Genomic DNA, 24663 nt, shown 5'->3' on the forward strand with positions numbered 1-24663 from the left:
GTCTCAATAAAATAAAAGAAAAAGAAAAAAATTCACTCCATACAATTGTTATTGATCTGTTGTAAATGGATTGTTAATCAGCAACTACTGGAAATAAGTTGCCTTTTTTGGTAAAAGGGTAAGGGTAAGAAGAATGGGAAAAAAAATGAAAGGAAGCAACTTTTTTTGAGCATCTACTTTGTGCCAGATATTTTACTATGCATTTAATTTTCACAAAAACCTTATAAGTAAGGGAGACAATATAATAATTGTTCCTAAATATCGGTTCTTCCCTTCTCGGAAAGTAACAGAATTTTTGGTGGGCACATGGTTCTTCTGCTAAGTTCTATGATTACGTTTATCAGCCTATCTCATAGCTAGGGACACAGGGAAGTGACATGAACAGAATGGATGTGTATAACTTGTGGATGGTATTGTGTAAGGAAAGGAATGTGCCCTCCTCTTTGCTTCTCCCTCTCCCTGTTGAACTAAATGTCAACTTTTCTTTCTATTTTTTTAGAGACAAGTCAACCAGGCTGGAGTGCAGTGGTAAAATCACAGCTCCCTCCAGCCTTGAACTCTGGGGCTCAGGCGATCCTCTTGCTTTGGCTTCCCAATGTGCTAGAATTGCAGGTATGGGCCACTCCACACCCAGCCTAAATGTTGACTTTTCATTCCAGACCACATGGATGAGAGCACAGCATGAACAGCAGAGTAATAAGACTGATGAAATCACTGTCACCTAGGTAACTAACACTATGGTGCCTACACATCAGCCTTGGGCAGCATCCACTTGGACTGTCACATAAGTGAGAAATAACTTCTACCTTGTTTTTTTTTTTTCTGAGCCAGAGTCTTGCCCTGTCACCCAGGCTGGTGTGCAATGGCACGATCTCGGCTCACTGCAACCTCCACCTCCCAGGTTCAAAAGATTCTCTTGCCTCAGCCTCCCGAGTAGCTGGGACTACAGGTGCCCACCACCACGCCCAGGCAATTTTTGTATTTTCAGTAGAGATGGGGTTTCACCACATTGGCCAGGCTGGTCTCAAATTCCTGACCTCATGATCTGCCTGCCTCGGCCTCCCAAAGTGCTGGGATAACAGGCGTGAGCCACCGTACCTGGCCAACTTCTACTTTGTTGATGCCACTGTTATTTAAGTCTCTGTTACAGCTTCTGAACCAAGTTGTTGTGTAATTCCCCGTGCAATCTATGTGAGTGGCTCTCCTGGAGTTGTCCAACATGGCAGCCTTGACCTGAACTAATATGGCAATGAGAAAACAAGTTCAGAAAGATTAAAAATTTTTCTGAAGTCAAACTGCTACGTGATAATAGCAAAGACATGGAATCAACCTCAATGCCCATCAATGGCAGACTGGATAAGGAAAATGTAGTATATACACACCATGGACTACTATGCAGCCATACAAAAAGAACAAGAAAATGTCTTTTGCAGGAACATGAATTGAGCTTGAGGCCATTATCCAAAGCAAACTAATACAGGAACAGAAAACCAAATACCACGTTCTCACTTATAAAGTGTATAAGTGGGAGCTAAATAATGAGAACACATGGGCACAAAGAGGAGAACACAGACACTGAGGCCTGCTTGAGAATGGAGGGTAGAAGGAAGGAGAGGATCAGAAAAAATAACTAGTGGGTACTAGGCTTAGTACCTGGGTGATAAAATAATCTATACAACAAACCCCCATGACATGGGTTTACCTATATAACAAACCTGCCCATGTACCCCTGAACCTAAAGTAAATGTTTAAAAACAAAAATGACAACAAAAAAAACTACTATGTGATAAGGTGGGATTGAACCTAGACCTACATGATACCAAATAGTTACTGTACAAGATTCTAGATTCTAGCCCTAGATTTTCACTTTGTGAAATGTTGCTGACCAGAAGGAAAGTTCCAGCACTTGTGCTTTTAGAGTATGAGCAAAGTGTTTTTTATTTATTTATTTATTTGTTTATTTATTTATTTATTTATTTATTCTGAGACAGAGTCTCTCTGTCACCCACACAGGAGTGCACTGGTTTCAATTTCCCACGTTAAAACAGCAACAATGGCAGTGTGGATAGTGAACCAAAAGGAGTGCCCCTGCCCTGGACGTGTGCTGCTCTTAGGAACAGCAATGGTATGAAGAAGGAATCCAGTCTGGTTGTACCTCTGGACTTTTATAATGACACGAATATCACCACGTACAGATTTAATCTCAGCTTTTGTTCTCAATTCTCTTGCTTTATATCCTGGAACGAGTTCTTTCTTCCTACCTGGTAATCACAACAAACTCTGCGGGGGAGGCAGGGATGGGAGATGACTCCAACAAGAGCAACACTCGACGTAAAGTTATCACAGGGCTGAGGACAGGGAGATGCTGATATAAATGTCAGTGGGCAGGGAGAGAAAGCTAGATAATAAATCGGATTATTTATTTTAGGGAACAGAGAAAAGAAAAGTTAAAGTTACTGAATGTCTACTACAGTTATGTGCCACATAATGACTTCCAGTCAATACCAGTATCCCATAAGATTATAATACTGTACTTTTTTTTTTTTAATTTTAGATGGAATCTCGCTCTGTCACCCAGGCTGGAGTGCAGTGGCGCAATCTCGGTTCACTGTAACCTCTGCCTCCCAGGTTCCAGTGATTCTCCTGCCTTAGCCTCCCAAGTAGCTGGGATTACAGGTGTCCATCACCATGCCCGGATCATTTTTGTATTTTTAGTAGAGACGGGGTCTCACCACGTTGGCCAGGCTGGTCTCCAACTCCTGACCTCAGGTGACCCACCCGTCTCGGCCTCCCAAAGTGTTGGGATTACAGGTGTGAGCCACCATGCCCAGTCAATGAAACAACATTGACAGCTTACTAGGTTTGATGTATTCTGACATTTTTCTGTTCCATTTTCTTTTTTTTTCAGAGACAGGGTCTCAGGTAGTGGTGCCATTATGGCTCACTGCTGCCTCAACCTCCCGGCCTCAGGCGATCCTCCCACCTAGCTTCCTAAGTAGCTGGGACCACAAATCACCACCACACCTGACTAATTTTTGTATTTTTTGTAGAGACAGGGTTTTGCCATGTTGTCCAGGCTGGTCTCCAACTCCTGAGCTCAAAAGATTCACCCGTTTCAGCCTCCCTAAACGCGGAGGCGTGAACCACCGTGCCTGGCCTATTCCATTTTATTCTATCTGAAAATATTAAATGATGGTTGAGACCCAATAAACTGATTTCACACCCCCTAAATTTTATTCAACACACTTACATTAAAACTGCTTATTGCACCATTTAATGTAACAGGGTCAGGAAAATATTAATAGAAAATTTTTAAAGCTTTTACTACCAAACAGAGTTGAGGATTGAAATACAGACCTCTGACAAATCTTAGGTGTTGGTGCTGCTAAAATAAATTAGATGCAGCTGACTTCATTAAGGCCTCTCCCTGTGGCTTTCACTCTTGGGCAGAGAGAGGAATCAGACCAGGAAGAAGGTAAGTTTGGTTTTTATGCTGCAGTAAGCAGACTGGAGGCCCATTTTATATATATATACACACTTTTTTTTTTTTTTTTGAGACGGAGTTTCACTCTGTCCAGCCCAGACTGGAGTGCAGTGGCGTGATTTCGGCTCACTGCAGCCTCCACCTCCCAGGTTCAAGCGATTCTCGTGCCTCAGCCTCCCAAGTAGCTGGGACTACAGGTGTGCACTACCGGCCAATTTTTGCATTTTTAGTAGAGATGGAGTTTCACCATGTTGTCCAGGCTGGTCTCAAACTCCTGGCCTCAAGTGATCCATCTGCTTCGGCTTCCCAAAGTGCTGGGATCCTCCTACCTCAGCCTTCCGAGTAGCTGGGACTACAGGCATGAGCCATCATGCTGGGCTAATTTTTTTTTATTCTTAGTTGTGATGAGCTCTTGTAATGTTGCCCAGGCTGGTATCAAACTCCTGAGCTCAAGCAAACCTCCTGCCTTGGCCTCTTAAAGCGCTGGGATTACAGGCGTGAGCCACCACACCTGGCCAAATTTACCATCTTAACCATCTTTTTAAAAAAGAGATGGGGTCTCACTATGTTGCCCAGGCTGGAGTCCAACTCCTAGCCTCAAGTGATCCTCCTGCCTCAGCCTTCTGAATACCTGGAACTGCAGGTCCAAGGAACCTGGCAAGGCTACCTAACCTTTTCCAAGAGTACAGTTCAATAGTGTTAAGTACATTCATACTATTATGAAACTAAGACTTTGAATTTATCCTCCAGGCAACTGAGATTTATGGAATTACTGAAAGATTTCAGGACCCTACCAGAGGTTTAGGAAGGTTGTCTTAGGGGGTGGGTGTAGTGGGAGGTAGGTGATGGAGGCCAGCAGGACTGGAAGGGATTGTAAGTTTAAAAGCTTGCAGCGGGCCTTGTAAGTGAGGGTTGGTTTTTGGCTTGGTCACAGGGTTTTCTGCCAGACAGGAAGTTAGAGAAAGGAACTCAACACACCACTGGCTGAGTACCAAGCCTGTATGGGCCAGATGCTTTCCGAGGGCTGCACACTTGAGCTAGCCAGCCACATCTTGCCAAGATGTGCTCTGTTAACCCCTACAGTTAAAAAAAATGAGGAAGGGAGAGGTCGGATTAGTTGCAAAATTGGAAAAATTTGGAGATTTCACTGTTTTTTTTTTTTTGACGTACTTTCACTCTTGTTGCCCAGGCAATGGCGTGATCTCAGCTCACTGCAACCTCCGCCTCCCGAGCTCAGATTCTTGTGCCTCAGCCTCCCGAGTAGCTGGGATTACAGGCACCCACTACCACGCCGGCTAACTTTTTGTATTTTTAGTAGAGATGGGGTTTCACCATGTTGGCCAGGCTGGTCTCAAACTCCTGAACTCAGGCGATCCACCCACCTCAGCCTCCCAAAGTGCTTGGATTACATGCGTGAGTCACCGCGCCCAGCCAACGCCCTGCTAATTTTATAATTTTCTTGCAGAGACGGGGTCTGGCTGTGTGGCCCAGGCTAGTCTCCAATTCCTGACTTCAACTGATTCCCCTGCCTCAGCCTCTCAAAGTGCTGGGATTACAGGTGTGAGCCACCGAGTTCGGTCTCACTCCACTTTTAACAAACCTTTTAATCAATATATAACAGACATATAGAAAAGGACACAAATAAGCGTAGAGCTCAGTGAATGTTCACAAAGCAACAACACCTGAGATGAACCAGCACCCACATGAACAAGCAGAACGTTGTTAGCATCTCTGGAGTGATGCTCATTTAACCCTGCGAAACCTCATGAAGCCGACCGTTTTATCACCCCCATTTTACGCATCAGGAGACAAGCGTGGAGAGGTCGGTCTCAAGCAAAGCCCTGTTGAAACCGACATTTGAATCAGATCCGCTGACTGACTCCAAAGCAAATGCTCTCGAGAAGAAGCCGGTTTCGGGGTTAGACGGTGAGTTCAGCTTTGAACGATGTTGAGTGGGCGTCTCGTTTTATCTCGTTTTACAGAAACTTACTTCCAGACGTCACAGCCACAGAAACCACAGGTAACCAGACGCCTGCACGTCAGGCCACCAACGCCTTGGTCTACACAGCGCAGCTTCCAGTGAGCCCGCGGCATGCCGCGCGACCTCCCCACACACGAAGGCGCTGTCGCAACGACAGTAGCAGGAGTGGCGCTCTCTACTGTCGCGGAATTCTTGAGGCCGGAAGAATAAGAGGGCAAAGGTCACGTAGACGGCGCGCCCCGCCCCGTAGGCCTAAGTTCTCGCGCGACTTCCACTTCCGCCCTTTCGGCTCTCCGATCAGCACCATGGCGGTTGGCAAGAACAAGCGCCTTACGAAAGGCGGCAAAAAGGGAGCCAAGAAGAAAGTGTAAGTGGCGACTGTCGTGGCGTCCTGCTTTTTGGATGTCTGCTGGAATCGGCGGGCTGGTCCTAGATCGCGGCGTAGCCCGGATGGCGAGGATTCCAGTCGGATTGTGCGGGCCGTGGCGGGTTGGTGCACCCAGGAACGCGGCCTGGCGGGTCTGGGTGTTGAGTAGCGGCAGGTCGGCTGCTTTTCCCAGGCCTTCTAGTCCTTGCGCACTTCACATTTGAGCCGGCTTGCGGCCGCCACTCGGCTGGAATGTTTGTTTTGTGGGCTCACGTGCTGCCTCAATTCCGCGGGTGTTTGATGGCACTGTGACAGCAGGAGTTGAGGAAAGCACCCTCCTATCCATTGAGGACATGTCAATCCTGCCTTTGCTTGGTCCCGCTGGAATCTGCGAGCTCCTACTAAGCTTTGAGGCCATGCAGGGTCTTAGTTACCAGTACATGCCATTACGTACCAGCAAAGTTAACGAGATTGCATGATACTCGTACCTGTGTAGTGGAGGGACCGATGGATGTTACTCGTGTCTGTGTAGTGAAAGGACCGATGAGGGTGGGAAGTGGACATAACCTTTCGAAGTCTGATGCATGCAGTGAAACATAGAGTGGGAAGAGCTAGATTTATGTTTGTGCCCCTCACCTCACTGTGAGATACACTTTAGTATTAAATTGCCGGTTAGCTTTTTAAAATATTGATGGGAAATAACATTAACAGTGATATTAGAGTGAAGAAAGCACAGAATAAACACAGTAAGAATGATCTGCAATGGAACTTAAGCATTTTCTTAAAATCCAGGGTTGATCCATTTTCTAAGAAAGATTGGTATGATGTGAAAGCACCTGCTATGTTCAATATAAGAAATATTGGAAAGACGCTCGTCACCAGGACCCAAGGAACCAGTAAGTAGCTTATTCTTGCTTTGTATTTTCCTTAAGTTGGCGCTTGTATATTGTAGCAGGCATCTTGGTCTGTTGTTGGTCCTGTGGTGGGAGACTTTAAGGGAATGTCAGCTCTCGGTTGCAGCCTTGGCACCTGTGGTGCTTGTTTTTAGTACAGCACTTGGAGAAGCAAGATGGTGCTTTTTGAATTAAGAAAATGTGCCATAGGTAGTTCTGAGCTTCTAATAAGTACTGTCAATAAGTCACTGGTGTCTGGATAAATTTGACAACAAAAGTTAAAGTCTTTACAATTTACCATTAACTTAATTTCTACCCTCAGTTTACAGGCTTGACTTTCCTTATATGGTTCCTAAATGTTAAGACACTTGTTTTTTCTTTTGTAGAAATTGCTTCTGATGGTCTCAAGGGTCGTGTGTTTGAAGTGAGTCTTGCTGATTTGCAGAATGATGAAGTTGCATTTAGAAAATTCAAGCTGATTACTGAAGATGTTCAGGGCAAAAACTGCCTGACTAACTTCCATGGCATGGATCTTACCCGGGACAAAATGTGTTCCATGGTCAAAAAGTGGCAGGTGAGACCCAGAGTTCCTTAGAGTTTGTTGTGCTACGGGTGTTTGACCAAGGATAGCATGGTTTGATATGACAAGAAGGAGTAAGTTCATTTTATTTATTTATTGATTGAGACCAGTGAAATGTCCACAAAGTTCATTTAAAATTTTGTTTTCTTGCCGTTATTGAGTGCTAACTCTGGGGTTGCCACACCATGATAATTTACTTAATATTTAAATCTAAGATTTAATAGTGGTGTATCATCAAAGTCAGATTTTCTTGCTGCATAGATGAGTGGTTTTTTGAGGAACATTTAGGTGCAGGTGGACGGTTTCGCTTGTCTTCAGGATATTTTTTGACCTCAGAATTGAGCGAGTGTTGATTAACTGTGGCAATAGAGAGCATAATTGTGGCAGAGCCTCTGGTGTGAGGTTAAAATCTTGGCTCCATTTCCCTATTGTGTTCTCTTTGGAAAGTAACTTGTTTTCTAAGCCTCGGTTTCTTTATTTGTAAAGTGCAGGTGAGAGTATCATTTTATTGAATTGTGAGGATGAAATGAAAATATTTCAGATGTTTCTGGCTAACTATCCAGTTGGAATATTTTGTGGGAGTTTTTTGTTTTTGGGAGATTGAGGCTCCAGGCTGGAGTGCAGCGGCACCATCTCTACTCACTGCAACCTCCTCCTCCTGGGTTCAAGCGATTCTCGTGCCTCAGCCTCTTGAGTAGCTGGGATTACAGGCACCCGCCACCATGCCCAGCTAATTTTTGTATTTTTGGTAGAGACAGGGTTTCACCATATTGGTCAGACTGGTCTCGAACTCCTGACTTCAAGTGATCTGCCCGCCTCAGCCTCTCAAAAGTGCTGGGATTACAGGTGTGAGCCACTGCACCTGGCATAGTTTGAATATTTTGTATGTGGGAATGAAAGATGACAAAATGTTTTGGTCCCAAATGATACATACTGATTATACCGTTACATTTATCCTGACATTCCTCTAAGGCTTTATGGTTTACATTTCTGGAAATACTTTAAGGTCCCTTATCTGTAAATTGTATTTGATGAGTTTTTTTTTTTTTTTTTTTTTTAATACTAAGGTATAAAATTTACAAAATGCAAACAAGGTAAATCAGTTTTCATCACTACCCAAGATGGTTTTTGTTTTTTCAATGTAGGCAATAATATGACCACTAATTAGGGGTTTTTAATTATATTTTAGCTCTGAAATTGGGTATTTAATCATCAACATGGCTTTAGTTTGGAACATAAAAGACATCTTTCAAGGTGTACATTTAGAATTATTATAGCAGTCACTTATTCACAACACAGTTTTTTGAAAACAACATAATCACTGTAGATGTTCATATCATAAAATACCATGGATCCTCTCAGAATCTGTTTTCCTCTGGCGTAGTTTTACACTTGAAGGGGGATGAGCTGTTTAAAGGAGTATATGTATATGCAGTGGATGTGGGTTTGGGTGCCGTTGAAATAGTAGTAGTGATGGAGGGTAGAAAGGAGGAGGGAGGGCAGTTGAGAGGACGTGGTTATTTAATTGGGTAAGAATTTGGGGGTAACTACTGGTAAGTTCAAGGAAGTTAATTTTGTAAACTTAAGAGATGTTATTTATATTAGGATACTTTATATTTAATAATGAATGTTTGACAATCCAGCTTTTTAAAATTAGAACTTCAGGGATAAATGGATAACGTAAAACCTGTTAAATCTGACAGTATCTTTTTTCTCCAGACAATGATTGAAGCTCATGTTGATGTCAAGACTACCGATGGTTACTTGCTTCGTCTGTTCTGTGTTGGCTTTACTAAAAAACGCAACAATCAGATACGGAAGACCTCTTATGCTCAGCACCAACAGGTCCGCCAAATCCGGAAGAAGATGATGGAAATCATGACCCGAGAGGTGCAGACAAATGACTTGAAAGAAGTGGTCAATAAATTGTAAGTGTTTCTTAGCTTCCTCACACAACACAACCTTGAGTATTGATTATTCCTCAGATAAGGGAAAGCATATGAAACAAGGTAAAGGTCTGTTGAAATCCTGTCTGTGAATCCTAGCTATATCCCTTTACGTGAAAGAGTAAGTACTCAGTAAATACTATTATTTGAGTCAGAGTCTTGCTCTGTTGCCCAGGTTGGAGTGCAGTGGTGCGATCCTCCTTGGCTCACTGCAACCACTGCTTCCTGGGTTCAAGCAGTTCTTGAGCCTCAGCCTCCTGAGTAGCTGGGAATACAGGGGACTGCCACCATGCCCAGCTAATTGTTTTTTGATTTTTAGTAGAGATGGGGTTTCACCATGTTGGCCAAGCTGGTCTTGAACTGACTTCAGTTGATCTGCTAGTACTCTGTAAATGGTAACAGGTTTTTTTTTGTTTTTATTTATTTTGAATGAAGCTGTCTCACAGTAGATGGAGTTGAAGGACAGGAAATGTTTTTCCCCTACTTGGAAAATAGACTGAATAAGCTGGGTGCAGTGGGATGTGCCTGGAGTCCTGGCTACTCAGGAGGCTGAGGCGGTAGGATTGTTTGAGCCCAGGAGTTTGAGGCCAGCCTGGGCAATATAGGAAGACCCTGTTCCAAAAAATAATAAACATACGTGTATATATACACACACAAAGAGAAAATATACTGAATAGACAAAACCGTTCATGATTAATAACACATGGGAATAAGTGATGAAAAAAGTTTCGGTCCCATATGATGGCCAGTGATAACTTACATTTTTCTGATGTTCCCATGCAATATACAGTTAGCTAAGAGGGTGTAATGGAAAAAGCATAAGACTTGGACTCAGAAGACTCTACTAAGTGTAATTCAGATAGATCATCTATCCTTTACTTACAGGAGGATTTATGCAGGTTAAATGAGGTAGGTGTTACATGTGTAAGTTTATTCCAAGGCTTCTCTACATTTAAAGGAAATGACTTATCCCCTTATATCTCATAAGTAGGACTTTAAGAAAAAAAATTTACTGTTACTGGTTTGCAGGATTCCAGACAGCATTGGAAAAGACATAGAAAAGGCTTGCCAATCTATTTATCCTCTCCATGATGTCTTCGTTAGAAAAGTAAAAATGCTGAAGAAGCCCAAGTTTGAATGTAAGTGAGAAATCACATGATTCCTGTAGGGCCAAATACATTGTTTTTGGGTGGAGGAGGAGTTTGGGGCTATATCATGGCCTCCTTTTTCTTCCTGTCATGCTTGCATAGTAGTGATGACCATTGTTTCAAGATACACTATTACTAACAGGTTTTTTTTTGCCTTTTAGTGGGAAAGCTCATGGAGCTTCACGGTGAAGGCAGTAGTTCTGGAAAAGCCACTGGGGACGAGACAGGTGCTAAAGTTGAACGAGCTGATGGATATGAACCACCAGTCCAAGAATCTGTTTAAAGTTCAGACTTCAGTTAGTGTCAAATAAAAAGTGCTATTTGTGATGGTTTGCTTCTGAACATTGTTTTTTAAAAAATAATCTGACAGCTTGGTGGATTAGATAGTAAATTGGACAGCTGGTAAACTTTTCTGACCCAGACAAATTAGATACTACTACTATGCACTTTTACTGTGAAGCTGAAATGGGGCGGAGAAGCTGTTACCAAGTGGGCATTTAGTGCTATCCACCTGCAGTCATTCATTCATTCAGTTTCTACCTCTTCTCAAGCCCTTCAGTTTTCTCACTTCTTGCTTAGCTGATAACCTTGCTTTGTATAATCACTAAAAAAGTTGTAAAGCAGATGAGAAAAGAACCCCACAAATTTCTGTTACCTATACTTTGCCACCTGTGCATGTGTTAAATCATACTACCTTCTGTCATACCACTGGATGGATTGTGCTAAGACATAAGAGGACAGCCTTTTTTTTTTTGCCTAATTGGCCTCATGGCTCTAGCAGTTCACACCTTTATCAATTCCTTGCTGTGCCTTCCATCACCACACAAATACTAGTAATACAAATCCCAGAGCACCTTACTCAGCCCCTTGATAGCAAAGCTCAAAGGAATGTTTTATATATCTACCATTTTTTTTTTTTTTTACATAGAAAAAATTATATATTTGAGGTCAAGTGTGGTAGCTCATGCCAATAATCCAGCACTTTGGGAGGCTGAGGTGGGTGGACTGCTTGAGGTCAGAAATTCAAGATCAGCCTGGCCAACATGGTGAGACACCGTCTCTAAAGAAAAAATTAGCCACGTGTGGTGGTGGTCTCCTGTAATCTCAGCTTTTTGGGAGACTGAGGCATGAAAATCACTTGAACCTGGGAGGTGATGGTTGCAGTGAGCTGAGAACACACCACTGCTCTCCAGTCTGGGCTACAAAGTGAGACTTTAAAAATTATGTTTGAGAGACATGATCTTCCTCTCTCACCTAGGATGGAGTAGAGTGGTGTGATCATATCTCACTGTAACCCCAAACTCCTGGGCTTAAGCAGCCCTCCCTCTCAGGCCTCCTGAGTAGTTGGGACAGGCCTGTGCCACCCACCCTGCTTTTTTTTTTTTAATTTTAAAGACAGCCTCACTCTGTCACCCAGGCTGGAGTGCAGTGGCGCGATCTTTGCTCACTGCAACCTCCATCTCCCAGGTTCAAGTGATGCTTGTGTCAGCCTCCCCAGTAGCTAGGATTATAGGCGCCCACCACCATGCTGGGCTATGTTTTGCATTTTTTAGTGGAGATGGGGTTTCGCCATGTTGGCCAGGCTCGTCTTGAATTCCTGGCCTCAAGTGATCCTCCCGCCTTGGCCTCCCAAATTGCTGAGGTTACAGGTGTGAACCACTGCACCAGGCCCACCCTGCTAGTTTTTAAGTTCTTTGTAGGGTCTTGGCTGTTAGGTCCAGACTGGTCTCAAATTCCTGGCCTCAAGGGATCCTCCTGCCTGAGCCTCCCAAAGTGCTGGGAGTATAGGTGTGAGCCATGGTGCCCAGCCACATTTTTTAGTTTTTATTTTTCTTGGATTTGTTGCAGTTAGGCTTTCCCTCCAGCACCACTCCAAGAAATTTCATTGTTAAGATTAGCAGTAATTTTGTTGCTAAGTCCAGTGGTCCATTCTTTTACTCGAGGTCTTTTTGACCTCTATTAGTGACTTTTGCTTGTCACCTCGTCCTATTAGTGATTCTTGACAGTTGATTTCTTCCTGATTTTAACTGTCTTCCAGATCCTTGACTCAAGCTTTTCCTCCTACCTCATTGGCTACTCCTTTGCTAGTTCCATTTTTTAGACTTTTGATCAGTTTTACAAGGCCCTAGGGCTGGTCAGGTGCAGTGGCTCACACCTGTAATCCCAGCACTTTGGGAGGCTGAGGTGGGCGGATTACGAGGTCAGGAGTTAGAGACCAGGTTGGCCAACATAGTGAAACCCTGTCTCTACTAAAAAATATAAAAAATTAGCCAGTTGTGGTGGTGAGCACCTGTAATCCCAGCTACTCAGGATACTGAGGCAGGAGACTATCACGTGAACCTGGGAAGCAGAGGTTGCAGTGACCTGAGATTGGGCCATTGCACTCCAGCCGTGGTAACAGTGTGAGACTCTGTCTCCAAAAAAAAAAAAGGCCCTAGGGCTTGGTCCTTAGATGTTTCTATACGCTCCCTAGGTTCTTGGTTTTAAATTAATGGAGATTTTTATGTTTCTAGCCTGTGCCTTTCTTTGGGAGATCAAGGTTTGCCTAAGTGCCAACCAACTTGATATCCTCACTTGGATGTCAGACAGGCATTTAACATACAATGTTCTAAAATGGTATTATCTCAATTGTACCCACCCTTTTGGTTGCTTAAGCCAAAATCCTCTGTGGTCATCCTTGACCATTCAGTTGATTCAAACCATATGTATCTGGAGTCTAATCAGTTATTACCACCTTTCACTATTTGAAACTAACCACCATTACTACTTGGATTGTTAACTGCCTACCTTATCTATGTCCTCTCTTGTAGAAGTCTTTTATTTTTTATAGGCAGGATCTCACTTTGTTGCCCAGAATGGAATGCAGTGATGCAATCATAGCTTACTGCAGCTTTGCATTCCTGGGCTCAAGCGATCCTCCTGCCTTAGCCTCCTGAGTAGCTGGGGCTACAGGTGTGTGCCACCATGGCTGGCTAATTTTAAAATATTTCTTGCAGAAATGGGGTCTTGCTATATTCCCAAGGCTCCAAGGCTGGTCTGGACCTCCTGGCCTCAAGTGATCTTCCCGATTACAGGTGTGAGCCACTATACCAGGCCCTGAAAATCTGTTTTAGATGATTCATTCAAAGATCCATGTGATCTTGCATCTGACTTGTCTCGTGCTCCTATTCCCCTTGCTCTTTCCTGTGCTTGAAGTATTCTCCTTTACGTGGCCATAGTGTTTATTTCACCTCCTTGAAGTCTCTGCTGTTTGTTGTTTATTTTTAAGCAACCTGAATGAGGAATTGAAGTCTGTTCTAATAATGTCTCCTCCGTAGAATCTGGTGCTGCCCTCTGACACTCGTGATTTTTTTCCAGTTTTGTTTACTTGTGTCTATGAGAAAAATTCCATGAGGACAGTGTTTTTGGTGGTGGTGGGGCACTGATTCACTGTCAGATCCTCATTGCCCAGGTGTTCCATTTGTTGAATAAAGGAATGAGTGATATTCCCTATTAATGTTCCTTAGCCAAGAAACAAATGCCTTATTTTCTACTACAGGCTGGTTTAGACATAGATATGGGTCCCAAATGGTAGGGGCTCCCTCCCCAGGGTGAAAAAGAGGTCATGGGAGCAGTTATTACATAAATGGTGGTTTTCCTCTTGATGCATTGAGGCTGGATATCATTTAGTAAGATAATAGTATAATCCATAATCAAGCTCTAATCTGCTACACCTCGGAAGAGGGGTTGGCATAGTATTCTACTTTTAGAAGGGCTCATTTGAAAAAGGTTCCAAAAATAATGTTTGTTTGTTTGTTTGTTTGTTTTTTGAGACAGAGTCCTGCTCTGTTGCCAGGCTGCATGCAGTGGCATGATCTCGGCTCACTGCAACCTCTGCCTCCCAGGTTCAAGTGATTCTCCTGCCTCAGCCTCCCAAGAAGCTAGGACTACAGGCACCCGCCACCAGACCCGACTAATTTATTGTATTTTTAATAGAGACAAGGTTTCACCATGTTAGCTAGGATGGTCTCAATCTCCTGACCTCGTGATCCACCTGCCTCAGCCTCCCAAAGTGCTGGAATTACAGGCGTGGGCCACCACACCTGGCCATATTTTATTTTTAAAAAATGGTTTGGCTTATTTGATGGATTTAATCCAGTTTCCTTCCCAGAGACCAACTCAAAGGTGGTTAACATACCTATCTACTGAAAAACACTGTAAGGGGTGTTGCAAATTTCTCATTTTAAGTATCTGGATGGCTTTCCTTTTTTTTTTAGAGACGGAGTTTCACTCTTGTTGCCCAGGCTGGTGTGCAATGGCATGATCTCGGCTGGATGGCTTTTCTTTATTGATTTTACTTGAACTATTTTCCCCTAGTTTCTCATAGGAAAACTTTTGTGATCAGGGATCCACGACCACTCAAAAACAGATGACTAGCTGGAGTGCAATGGCTCACTGCAAGCTCCACCTCCTGGGTTCACATCATTCTCCTTCCTCAGCCTCCCGAGTAGCTGGGATTATAGGCGCCTGCCACCACGCCCAGCTACTTTTTTGTATTTTTTAGCACAGACGGGGTTTCACCGTGTTAGCTATGATGGTCTCAATCTCCTGACCTTGTGATGTGCCCGCCTCGGCCTCCCAAAGTGCTGGGATTACTGGCTTGAGCCACCGTGCCCAGCCAAGGCATCACTGTTGTTAGCAGCAAACTGAATATTCAATTTGAAATGGGCTTTTGCTTCTTTAATTTGAACAGTTGAGCAGTATCACTAATGAAAGTGCATACTCATGTGAAAAGGGAGAAAAACTGCTAGGGAGAGTATCCTGAATTACCTGGGTGGGGCTAATGTAATGACACCAGTTCTTAAGTGTGGAAGAGTGTGGAAGGGGAGATCAAATGATTACTGAAAACAGTTACAATTTTTGGGGGCATGTGCTTGTCCCAATTTCCCCCACGAAGTTTTCATAGTTGCACTGTGTCAGAACTGCTTGAGTGTACAGCCATCACTTGACTACTCTCCCTTTTAGCCTTCATTTAGTCTCAGTGCTACAAGTAACTATGTTTTGTTGTTGTTTTTTCTTTTGAGAAGAAATCTTGCTCTTGTTCCCCAGGCTGGAGCACAGCACGTGATCACAGCTCACTGCAACGTCCACCTCCCCGGTTCGAGAGATTCCCCTGCCTTAGCCTCCCGAGTACCTGGGATTACAGGCGCCTGCCACCATGCCCAGCTAATTTTTTTGTATTTTTAGTAGACACAGGGTTTCACCATGTTGGCCAGGGTGGTCTCGAACTCCTGACCTTACATGATCTGCCCACCTTGGCCTCCCAAAGTGCTGGGATTACAGGCATGAGCCACCATGCCTGGCCACAAGTAACTATGTTTAATGCCCACCACCAGTCTTTAAATTGATGGCTGTCTAGTTATTCTGGTTGTCTGAAGCATGTTCTTTGGTAGGTTCCTTAGGAAGTTCTTATTCTTCCATGGTGAGTATAATCTGTCAGTGTACTTTCTATCTCAAAAGCACTTTTGCTGCATCCTTAGCTCACTCTGAGCATCTTAAATATGCTACTTCAAATTTTTTTAATAACATAAAGCATTGCTAGTGAAAAGTGTAAGTTTCTTTTAAAAGTCTTTGGTTTTGGGTAGAGGCCCCCCAATTTTTTCTTTTCTTTTCTTTTTTTTTTTTTTTTGGAGACGAAGTCTCACTCTGTGCCCACGCTGGAGTGCAGTGGCATGATCTCGGCTCACTGCAAGCTCCACCTCCCGGGTTCACGCCATTCTCCTGCCTCAGCCTCCTGAGTACCTGCGACTTCAGGCACCAGCCACCACGCCCAGCTAATTTTTTTGTATTTTTAGTAGAAGCGTGGTTTCACTGTGCTAGCCAGGATGGTCTCGATCTCCTGACTTTGTGATCTGCCCACCTCGGTCTCCCAAAGTGCTGGGATTACAGGCGCGAGCCAACCGCGCCCAGCCTTTCTGTTTCTTTAAAATCCAGTAATTTTGCTTGAATATGTCTTGCTAGGGTTTTTTTTCTGATTAAGTAGTGTTACGTAGGCAGTATGTTCTTTTTTAAATTTTTGATACAGAGTTTTGCTCTTGACACCTAGGCTGGAGTGCAATGGCGCGATTTCAGCTCACTGCAACCTCTGCCTCCCAGGTTCAAGTGATTCTCCTGCCCCAGCCTCCTGAGAGGATGGGATTACAGGCGTGCACCACCATGCCCGACTAATTTTGTATTTTTAGTAGAGATGGGGTTTCACCATGTTGGCCAGGCTGGTAATCCCAGCACTTTGGGAGGCCAAGCTGGGCCAATCACTTGAGGTTAGGAGTTCTAGACCAGCCTGGTCAATGTGGCAAAACCCTGTCTCTACTAAAAATACAAAAATTAGCCAGGTTTGGTGGCATGGGCCTGTAACCCCAGCTACCTGGGAGGCTGAGGCAGGAGAATCATTTGAACGTGGGAGGAGGAGGTTGCAGTGAGCCAAGATTGTGCCACCGCACTCCAGCGTGGGAGCCAGAGCCAGAATCTGTCTCAAAAAAAAAAAAATGTTGCAGGTAAAATTTTCCTAAATTGCAGTTTTTATAGATTTGAAAAAATATTTTACTACATGTGAAAATTATATGAAATTCAAAATAAATGTAAATATCCACAAATCAAATTGTATTGGAACACAGTCACACTCATTCAACTTTAAGTATTGTCTGTTTCTGCTTTTTAAAATTTTTAATCTACTTCTAAATAGACATGGGGTATCACTATGTTGCCCAGGCTGGTCTTAAACTCCTGGACTCAGAAGAATCCTATTCCTCAGCCTCCCAAAGTGCTGAATTACAGCCACAGCACCTGGCCTACTTGCTTTTTGCGCTACAACTGCAGTGGTGCAGGTGCAGTTCACACTGAGGTGGTGCACTCATCACTTCATACTGAGGTGCACACTGCAAACTGCAGCGATACTGCGCTCAAACATTTTGAGCGCCACGTTTTACCTGTGAAAACACATCTTCACAAATGAAATACAGGCGAGGTGCTGTGGCTCATCCCTGTAATCCCACCACTTTGGGAGGCCAAGGTGGGTGGATCACTTGGGGTCAGAAGTTCAACACCAGCCTGGCCAACATGGTGAAATTCCATCTCTACTAAAAATACAAAAATTAGGCGTGATGGCATGCTCCTGTAATCCCAGCTACTTGGCTGAGGCAGGAGAATTGCTTGAACCTGGGAGGCAGAGGTTGCAGTGGGTGGAGGCTGCAGTGAGCTGAGATGGCGCCACTGCACTCCAGCTTGGGCAACAGAGTAAGACTTCATCTCAAAAAAAAAAAAAAAAAAAGGAAAAAAGAAAGAAATACAGAAAATCTTGTTACGAATCACTGTTCACAGATGAAAATTTGCAACTCATTTTTATAATGGGAATCACTAAGCCCTAATTTAATGAAATGTTATTCCCCATCCCAAAAGAAAAAAATTCCATTTTTTTCCTCATTAGTAGATCTGTATTACAAAAAAAAAGTATTCAATTATTATCATCATAGTTTGAACTTCATTAATAATTTTGTGGAAATTGTTTCCTCTTGTTATATGCCTACATCCCAGTTTTGCTTCTTGGCCCACAAGGCCACAATGATTTATCAGGCTTTTCAAGAAAAAAGTTTGCCAATGCCTACTGTAAGTAAGGAAATAAAGCATCCAAATTCAACTGAAAGGGTTTGGCCAAAACTTGTAGTGGAGAAAATGGTTTCTTAAATTTATAAAATAATTTTTTTTTTTTTTTTGATACGGAGTTTCACTCTTGTTGCCCAGGCTGGAGTGCAATGGCACGATCTTAGCTCACCGCAACCTCTGCCTCCCAGGTTCAAGTGATTCTCCTCCCTCAGCATCCCCAGTAGCTGGGATTACAGGCATGTGCCACCACGCCTGGCTGATTTTGTATTTTTAGTAGAGATGGGGTTTCTCCATGCTGGTCAGGCTGGTCTTGAACTCCTGACCTCAGGTGATCTGCCCGCCTTGGCCTCCCAAAGTGCTGAGATTACAGGTGTGAGCCACCGTTCCTGGGCAAAAATATTGTTAAATTTAAGTGTGTGAGTCCCTCTGGGCCAATTCAGTGTTCTATTTTCCACTGCTAAATGTGAGATTGATGTGTACATGCTTGTGCACTTCATGTTTCAGAGGAGGATCTCCCATTCAGGGCACTGCTGTATTTAGAAAAGTGTTAATGGAACAAACTCCTCTGCCATTTGCCATGTGTGTGCGAGTGTTAGAATTTAAACACACGTGTTTCTACTCTCTGATGGCCACAGTTTTCATGTGAGAGAGAGGATGCTGTCCAGTTGTTTCACAACTCAGAATTCTCAATCTCATACTTTGTGGTTTCGTCACACCTCCACCAACAGGAGTGTTTGATAAAACTCCAAAAAAATTCAGGAGCCTATTCACCAAGTAGTTTCTTGGGACTGTGTGGATGGATTCACAGTGCTTAATCCCTCTGGCAGCCAAGGACAAACTGCTATCTCTAACATTTCACTGCTTCTAGGCTTATTGGAGGGCTTTGGGTATTGGAGACCGCATGCCTCACTTAAAAAGCCTTGCTGATAAAAAATAGTGTGTTCTGGGATGCAGCAGCCTTAGGATTGTCTTGGTTTTGCATGAAGTGCTAGTAGAAACTTCTAGAAAACTGTTTATCTCACACTCCACTGCATGAAGCGTACTTGCGCCTGTTGGCTCAATGGGGTCCTTACTTCACATAAGTCTCCTATGTGATTGGACCTGATTCACTGATGGCTCTGCAGAATGGCAAGCTGATACTATCCATTGTGCTGCTGTTGCAATCCAGCTTCAGTGATAGCCATGCAACTAAAGTGAATGAAGTCCCTGCTCAGTGGGCGGAACTCAGTTCTCATAGCCAATATTGCTTTTGATTAACCTTGTCCTATTTTAAAAATTATTATTTTTAGAGACAGGGTCTTGTGCTGTTGTCGAGGCTGGAGTGCAGTGGTGTGATTGCAGCTCACTGCAGTCTCAACCTCCTGGACTAAGGGATCCTCCTACCTCAACTTCCTGAGTAGCTGGGGCTACAGGTGTGTGTCTCATGACCTACTTTTTAAAATTTTTGTAGAGATGGGGGAGTCTTGTTATGTTGCCCAGGCTGGTCTTGAACTCTTAGACTCAAGGGATTCTCCTGCCTCAGCCTCCCAAAGTTGAGATTACAGGTGTGAGACACCACACAATTTTTTGCTGACTTGGGCTGTTACTAACGGCCTAGACATCTGGTCTGCCACTTGAAAGGCAGACTAAAAACATCTCTTTAAAGGCTATAAACTATGAAAACAAATTGTGGCTCCCAAGCGGAACATCTGGGTCACTCATGTAGATGGCTACAGTTAAGGGCTGATAATACCTAAGACTGATAACACCTTAGAATCAAGCTGCTGAGGAAGTCAGCATCACCTGGATTGTCCTCACAATGGCAACACATCCACCATGGCGGACTAGGCACCCAGTAAAGAACTTTCTCATGCATGCCAGTCTTGGTGACCCCTGCTAAAGTTATCCCATTTGTCTGGAGGTAAATAAGGCCACATTACACAGGTCATGGGCCTACTTGCTCCAAAATGACTGACTACACTGGCCATTTGGCCTCCTCTTAGGGCAACTCATGATGGAGGGGCTGACTGCTGTTGAGACATTCTTAGGCTACAACGTAGCTGTTTCAGCCTTATCAACTGACTCTGACCACACAATTATAGCTATTGAAACGAGTGTGTCATATTCTTAGTCTATCAAACTATTTGCAGTCTGACAATAGGGCTCCTTTTGTCACAAAGGCCACTCAGCAGTGAGCCAAAAGAGATTATTTGATGAATATTTCACACTCCCTACCATCTGCAGATAACTGGCATTGTTGAGCATTAAAGAGGTTACTGAGTATATCACCGTCACCTCCTCCTGTTCCACATACCTGACTATCCAGTATTTGGGTCACAGAATAGGACAGTCCTAGAATCCCAGAAAGGGATTATCTCCATTTCACTGTCTCCTGGATAGTAATCAGGACAAAGGTCTGGCTGAAAGAAGAAGGTGAAAGAAAAGGTCTGGATGAAAGATGGGACGATTGAAGAAAAATGTGTTATAGGTATTAATTTTGTGTCAGTGGAGGGAAGGCAACAACCCTGGCAACCGGGAAGAAAACAGCTCAGACCACACTAAGGAGTAAAGACAGGGTCTCATTCCGTCACTGAGGCTGGAATGCCACACTGCTATCACAGCTCACTGCAGCCTTGACCTCCCGGGCTCAAGTGACCCTCCCACCTCAGCCTCCTAAGTAGCTGGGACTACTGGCACATGCCACTACGCCTGGCTAATTTTTTATTTTTTGTATTTATTTTTGCATTCACTGTATTTCCCAGGCTGGTCTTAAAACTCCTGGCTCAAGGGATCCTCCTGCCTTGGCCTCCCAGAGTGCTGGGATTACAGGTGTGAACCACCATGCCTAGCTGGAAGGGGAATCATTAATGCAATTTGTTCCCTAGGTCAGTTTCTCAACCTTGGCACTATTAATATCTTAGGCCGGGTAATTCGTTGTTTAGCAGTTACACTGGCCTGTACCCATTAGATGCCAGTAGCACCTTCCCTCTAGTTGTGACAAATAAAAATGGCTCAGACATTGCCAAATGTCCCCTGGGGGGGGGGGGGCAAAACTGCCCCCAGCTGGAACCACTGCCCTTGATTCAAAACCACTACCTGAATCAAGTGGCAGCTGCAGCTAACAGTCTGCCCTGCTGCTGGGTTTGTCCAGACCACTAAGAAATGTGCTATGAAAACAGAAAATCTCTGTGGACATGGTCAGTCCTGCGCTGTTCTGCTGTGCCTGATATCATCAACAGCACCCAAATTGGAATGTATACAGACATCAGGACCAACACAACCTTGATTCAATCTGACTGATCATATGCTTTCCATGCCTGAGTGGTCGTGGGTAATACCGTATATGGCTATTTGGTGACACTGCCCCTGTGACTTAACCAATGTGATGATACAAATCAGGTTTAGCAACGAGTCCTGAACCAAAGTGGCTTGTGTCCTTTGGGGTTATATTTTTGTATGTAGGGGAAAAATGGGTCATGAGATGTCTCCCCATTAAGGACAGGGGTCACTTTCTGGCCCATTGATTGTCTAATTATTGCCATGACACCAGAGATTAACAGACCAGTTTAAACTCTCCGTGCAGGTCTTAATAAAATACCCTGGCCCTAGAATACCTCATGGCTGCCTAAAATCAGACTGGTACTCCCTGAGATTTATTCACAGTGAGCTGTCTGGGACTCTGGAGAGGAAGACTGAGATCAATACTGCAGGTTGGCTTCATCTGCTGCTTTGAGTCTTGATAATAGACTTAATTAAACGTCATATGAGACAAATTGAGTGGATTTGGTTCTGGCTTCTATTGGTTAGATTAATCGAAGTGGTTGGTTATCAGAGAAGCACGCTTGTGTAAAAATTTAAGTTTGGCCAAGAATGTGTCAGGCTGAGGAGTGAATAGTGACAGAGGCAATGTACTGTAGACCCCAAGTGTGTCTGCACATTCTTGCTGAGTGTGCCAAGAATACAATCCCTTGACTGTTCTTTACCCTGGCCACTTCTCAGGGCTGTTTTTGCACCCTTGTGAGCAACCTTGAAGGATGAGGTAATGTCTCCCCCAGGAAAAAAGCAAGCGTGCTTCCACTTGCTATAAAAGTAGTAAATCTCAGTGTTCCTCTCCTGTCACACAACTCACTGCATAATGGGCCCTTTGCATCACCTCCTCGGGATGGGGGGGGGCGGTATAGGAAACTGACACATAAGAACATGAAACTCTGGTTCTCACTTTTGCTGTGAGTGATAAAGTCTTTTGTTCCTGGCCCAGAAGTCTTATGTCTTCTGTTAACATCCATGAAACCATGACAGACTAACTTTTTAGCTTACAAGTTGGGTAAAATGGCTAACACTGCACAGTTCCTGTCAATTTCTCCTCCCCAATTATTTGAAGCAAACTGAACATATTAAAAGTAAATATTTCATCATGTATCTCTAAAATGATTTAAAAAGAAATGTAACCACAATCCTATTAACACAACTCCAAATTTCAGTAAGAATCTTTAATATCTTTAAATATCCAGTCATACCAATTTAATGAGTCATTAATTCTCTGACGTAATGCTGTGATAGGCAATGCAACTGTGACAGCTATGAAGGGTAATGGGTTGCCATTTGCTAAGATCATTTAAGAAGTCAAGGCGGGGCCGGGTGCGGTGGCTCACACCTGTAATCCCAGCACTTTTGGATGGTGAGGTAGGTGGATCACCTGAGGCCAGGAGATCGAGAACAGCCTGGCCAACATGGCGAAACCCCATCTCTACTAAAAATACAAAAAATTGGCTGGGCACGGTGGCTCATGCCTTTAATTCCAGCAGTTTGGGAGGCCAAGGTGGGTGGATCACCTGAGGTCATGAGTTTGAGATCAGCCTGACCAACATGGTGAAATCCTGTCTCTACTAAAATTATAAAAATTAGCTGGGCATGGTGGTGGGCACCTGTAATCCCAGCTACTTGGGAGGCTGAGGCAGGAGAATTGCTTGAACCCAGGAGGCAGAGGTTGCAGTGAGCCGAGATCACACCATTGCAATCCAGCCTGGGTTGACAAGAGCGAAACTCCATCTCAAAAATAAAAATACAGATACAAAAAATTAGCTGGGCATGGTGGCAGGCACCTCTAATCCCAGCTACTCCAGAGGCTGAGGCACAAGAGTTGCTGGAACCTGGGGATAGAGGCTGCAGTGAGCCAAGATCACACCACTGGACTCCAGCCTGGGCAGCAAGGGTGAAACTCCGCCTCAGGGGGAAAAAAAAAAAAAAAAAAGAAGTCAAGGTAGAAAAATTATTGCAGGTGTCAATTCCTCGAAGTGTATAACATCCATCCTAGCCCTATTATTTTTTTGATACGTATTATTTTTTGATATGTATATGTATATATATGTATATATGTGTATGTGTATACACATTTGTGTATACGTATATGTATATACATATGTATGTGCATATGTGTATGTATATATACACACGTATATGTACATGTATATATAAACACATGTGTATACATGTATATATACATATACACATGCATACATATATAAATATACACATACCTACATATATGTATACACAAACACACTTTTTTTTTTTTTGAGACAGTGTCTCTGTCGCCCAGGCTGCAGTACAGTGGTGTAATCTCAGCTCACTGCAACTTCCACTTCCCAGGTTCACGCAATTCTCCTGCCTCAGTCTCCCCAGTAGCTGGGATTACAGGCCCGTGTCACCATAGCCTGGCTAATTTTTGTATTTTTAGGAGAGACAGGGTTTCCCATGTTGGTCAGGCTGGTCTTGAACTCCTGACCTCAGGTGATCCACCCGCCTTGGCCTCCCAAAGTGCTGGGATTACAGGTGTGTGAGTCATAGCGCTCGGCCAGAGGCCAATATTTTGGTATTGTCAGTTAATTTTTGTGAAACACAGACAGACAACCAGTAGGTAATATTCCTGCCAGAATTATGAATGTAAAACATTACTTCTCCTAAAAAATATTCAATTATTGCCTAATTTACAGTACTTGAAGATAAACAATCCGTGGTATACACATAATTAGAATTCCTTTAAAAAATCAGAATATGTCTCAGACTCTGAAATATAAATCTGTTAGCTTAACAGTGCTTTGGTTAATCTATTAGACTCCAATATACTTATACAGTATTTTGTGTTATATTTTAATGAAAATCTAGATTTATGATTGCTCTACTATTACCAAGGGTACAGCTCTACAAAATACAGCTGTACAAGATCTGATGTTCTAAATATTTGAATATTTTCTATTAAAGAGAAAAAGGAATCCCCATTAGTGGATCCATTCATGTTTCAGTTTCTAGGTGACATCAATATAAATTGTCCACATAAAACCAAGAAGCTGACAGGACTTTTCTTCCTGAAGGATAAAACTTCAAGGCTTTAATACATACTGTGTAATTCTTTCTAATCATTAAGTATTAGAGGCTGCAACCATTACAGGCCAATGAAACAGATCAATTCTTCTTGTTTAACTGCTAAAGAGAAATGTATCACGTTGCCATAATAAATGGAAAAAGAACTCGATTGGAAATCCGCAGAGACAGGTTTTACTTTAGGCTCTGCAAGTAACTGTGACCTTAGGCAAATGATTTAACCTCTGCAAGTTGAGCTCTGGTCTCCAAGGGCTCTCTTCTGTGGT

General features: G+C 43.4%; 1 protein-coding gene and 2 non-coding genes across 20 annotated transcripts in view; all 3 read left to right on the forward strand.

The window, feature by feature from the left end:
- The first annotated feature begins 5696 nt into the window (after window positions 1-5696).
- LOC112624546 (40S ribosomal protein S3a) overlaps window positions 5697-24663 on the forward strand; it is a 35873-nt gene continuing 16906 nt past the window's right edge. The window contains exons 1-8 of one of the 18 annotated variants that reach the window (XM_025385240.1): window positions 5721-5832; window positions 6625-6728; window positions 7112-7299; window positions 9025-9233; window positions 10281-10390; window positions 10561-10664; window positions 15832-15843; window positions 19898-19902. In XM_025385240.1, the coding sequence (XP_025241025.1) occupies window positions 5771-5832; window positions 6625-6728; window positions 7112-7299; window positions 9025-9233; window positions 10281-10390; window positions 10561-10664; window positions 15832-15840 (786 nt within the window). In that variant the 5' untranslated portion in view covers window positions 5721-5770 and the 3' untranslated portion in view covers window positions 15841-15843; window positions 19898-19902. Of the gene's footprint in view, window positions 6008-6624; window positions 6729-7111; window positions 7300-9024; window positions 9240-10280; window positions 10395-10511; window positions 10516-10560; window positions 10733-12768; window positions 12780-15831; window positions 15844-19897; window positions 19903-24663 lie in introns of those variants that run through there. The other 17 variants (XM_025385235.1, XM_025385238.1, XM_025385241.1 and 14 more) reach the window with 17 other exon arrangements.
- LOC112625596 lies at window positions 8198-8269 on the forward strand. Its single transcript, XR_003119680.1, has one exon. It is a non-coding gene; the product is annotated as a small nucleolar RNA SNORD73 (small nucleolar RNA).
- Window positions 9960-10025, forward strand: LOC112625597. The gene has a single exon (XR_003119681.1). It is a non-coding gene; the product is annotated as a small nucleolar RNA SNORD73 (small nucleolar RNA).

The sequence above is a fragment of the Theropithecus gelada genome, chromosome 5 (assembly GCF_003255815.1).
Source record: "Theropithecus gelada isolate Dixy chromosome 5, Tgel_1.0, whole genome shotgun sequence".
NCBI classification, from domain to species: Eukaryota; Metazoa; Chordata; class Mammalia; order Primates; family Cercopithecidae; genus Theropithecus; species Theropithecus gelada.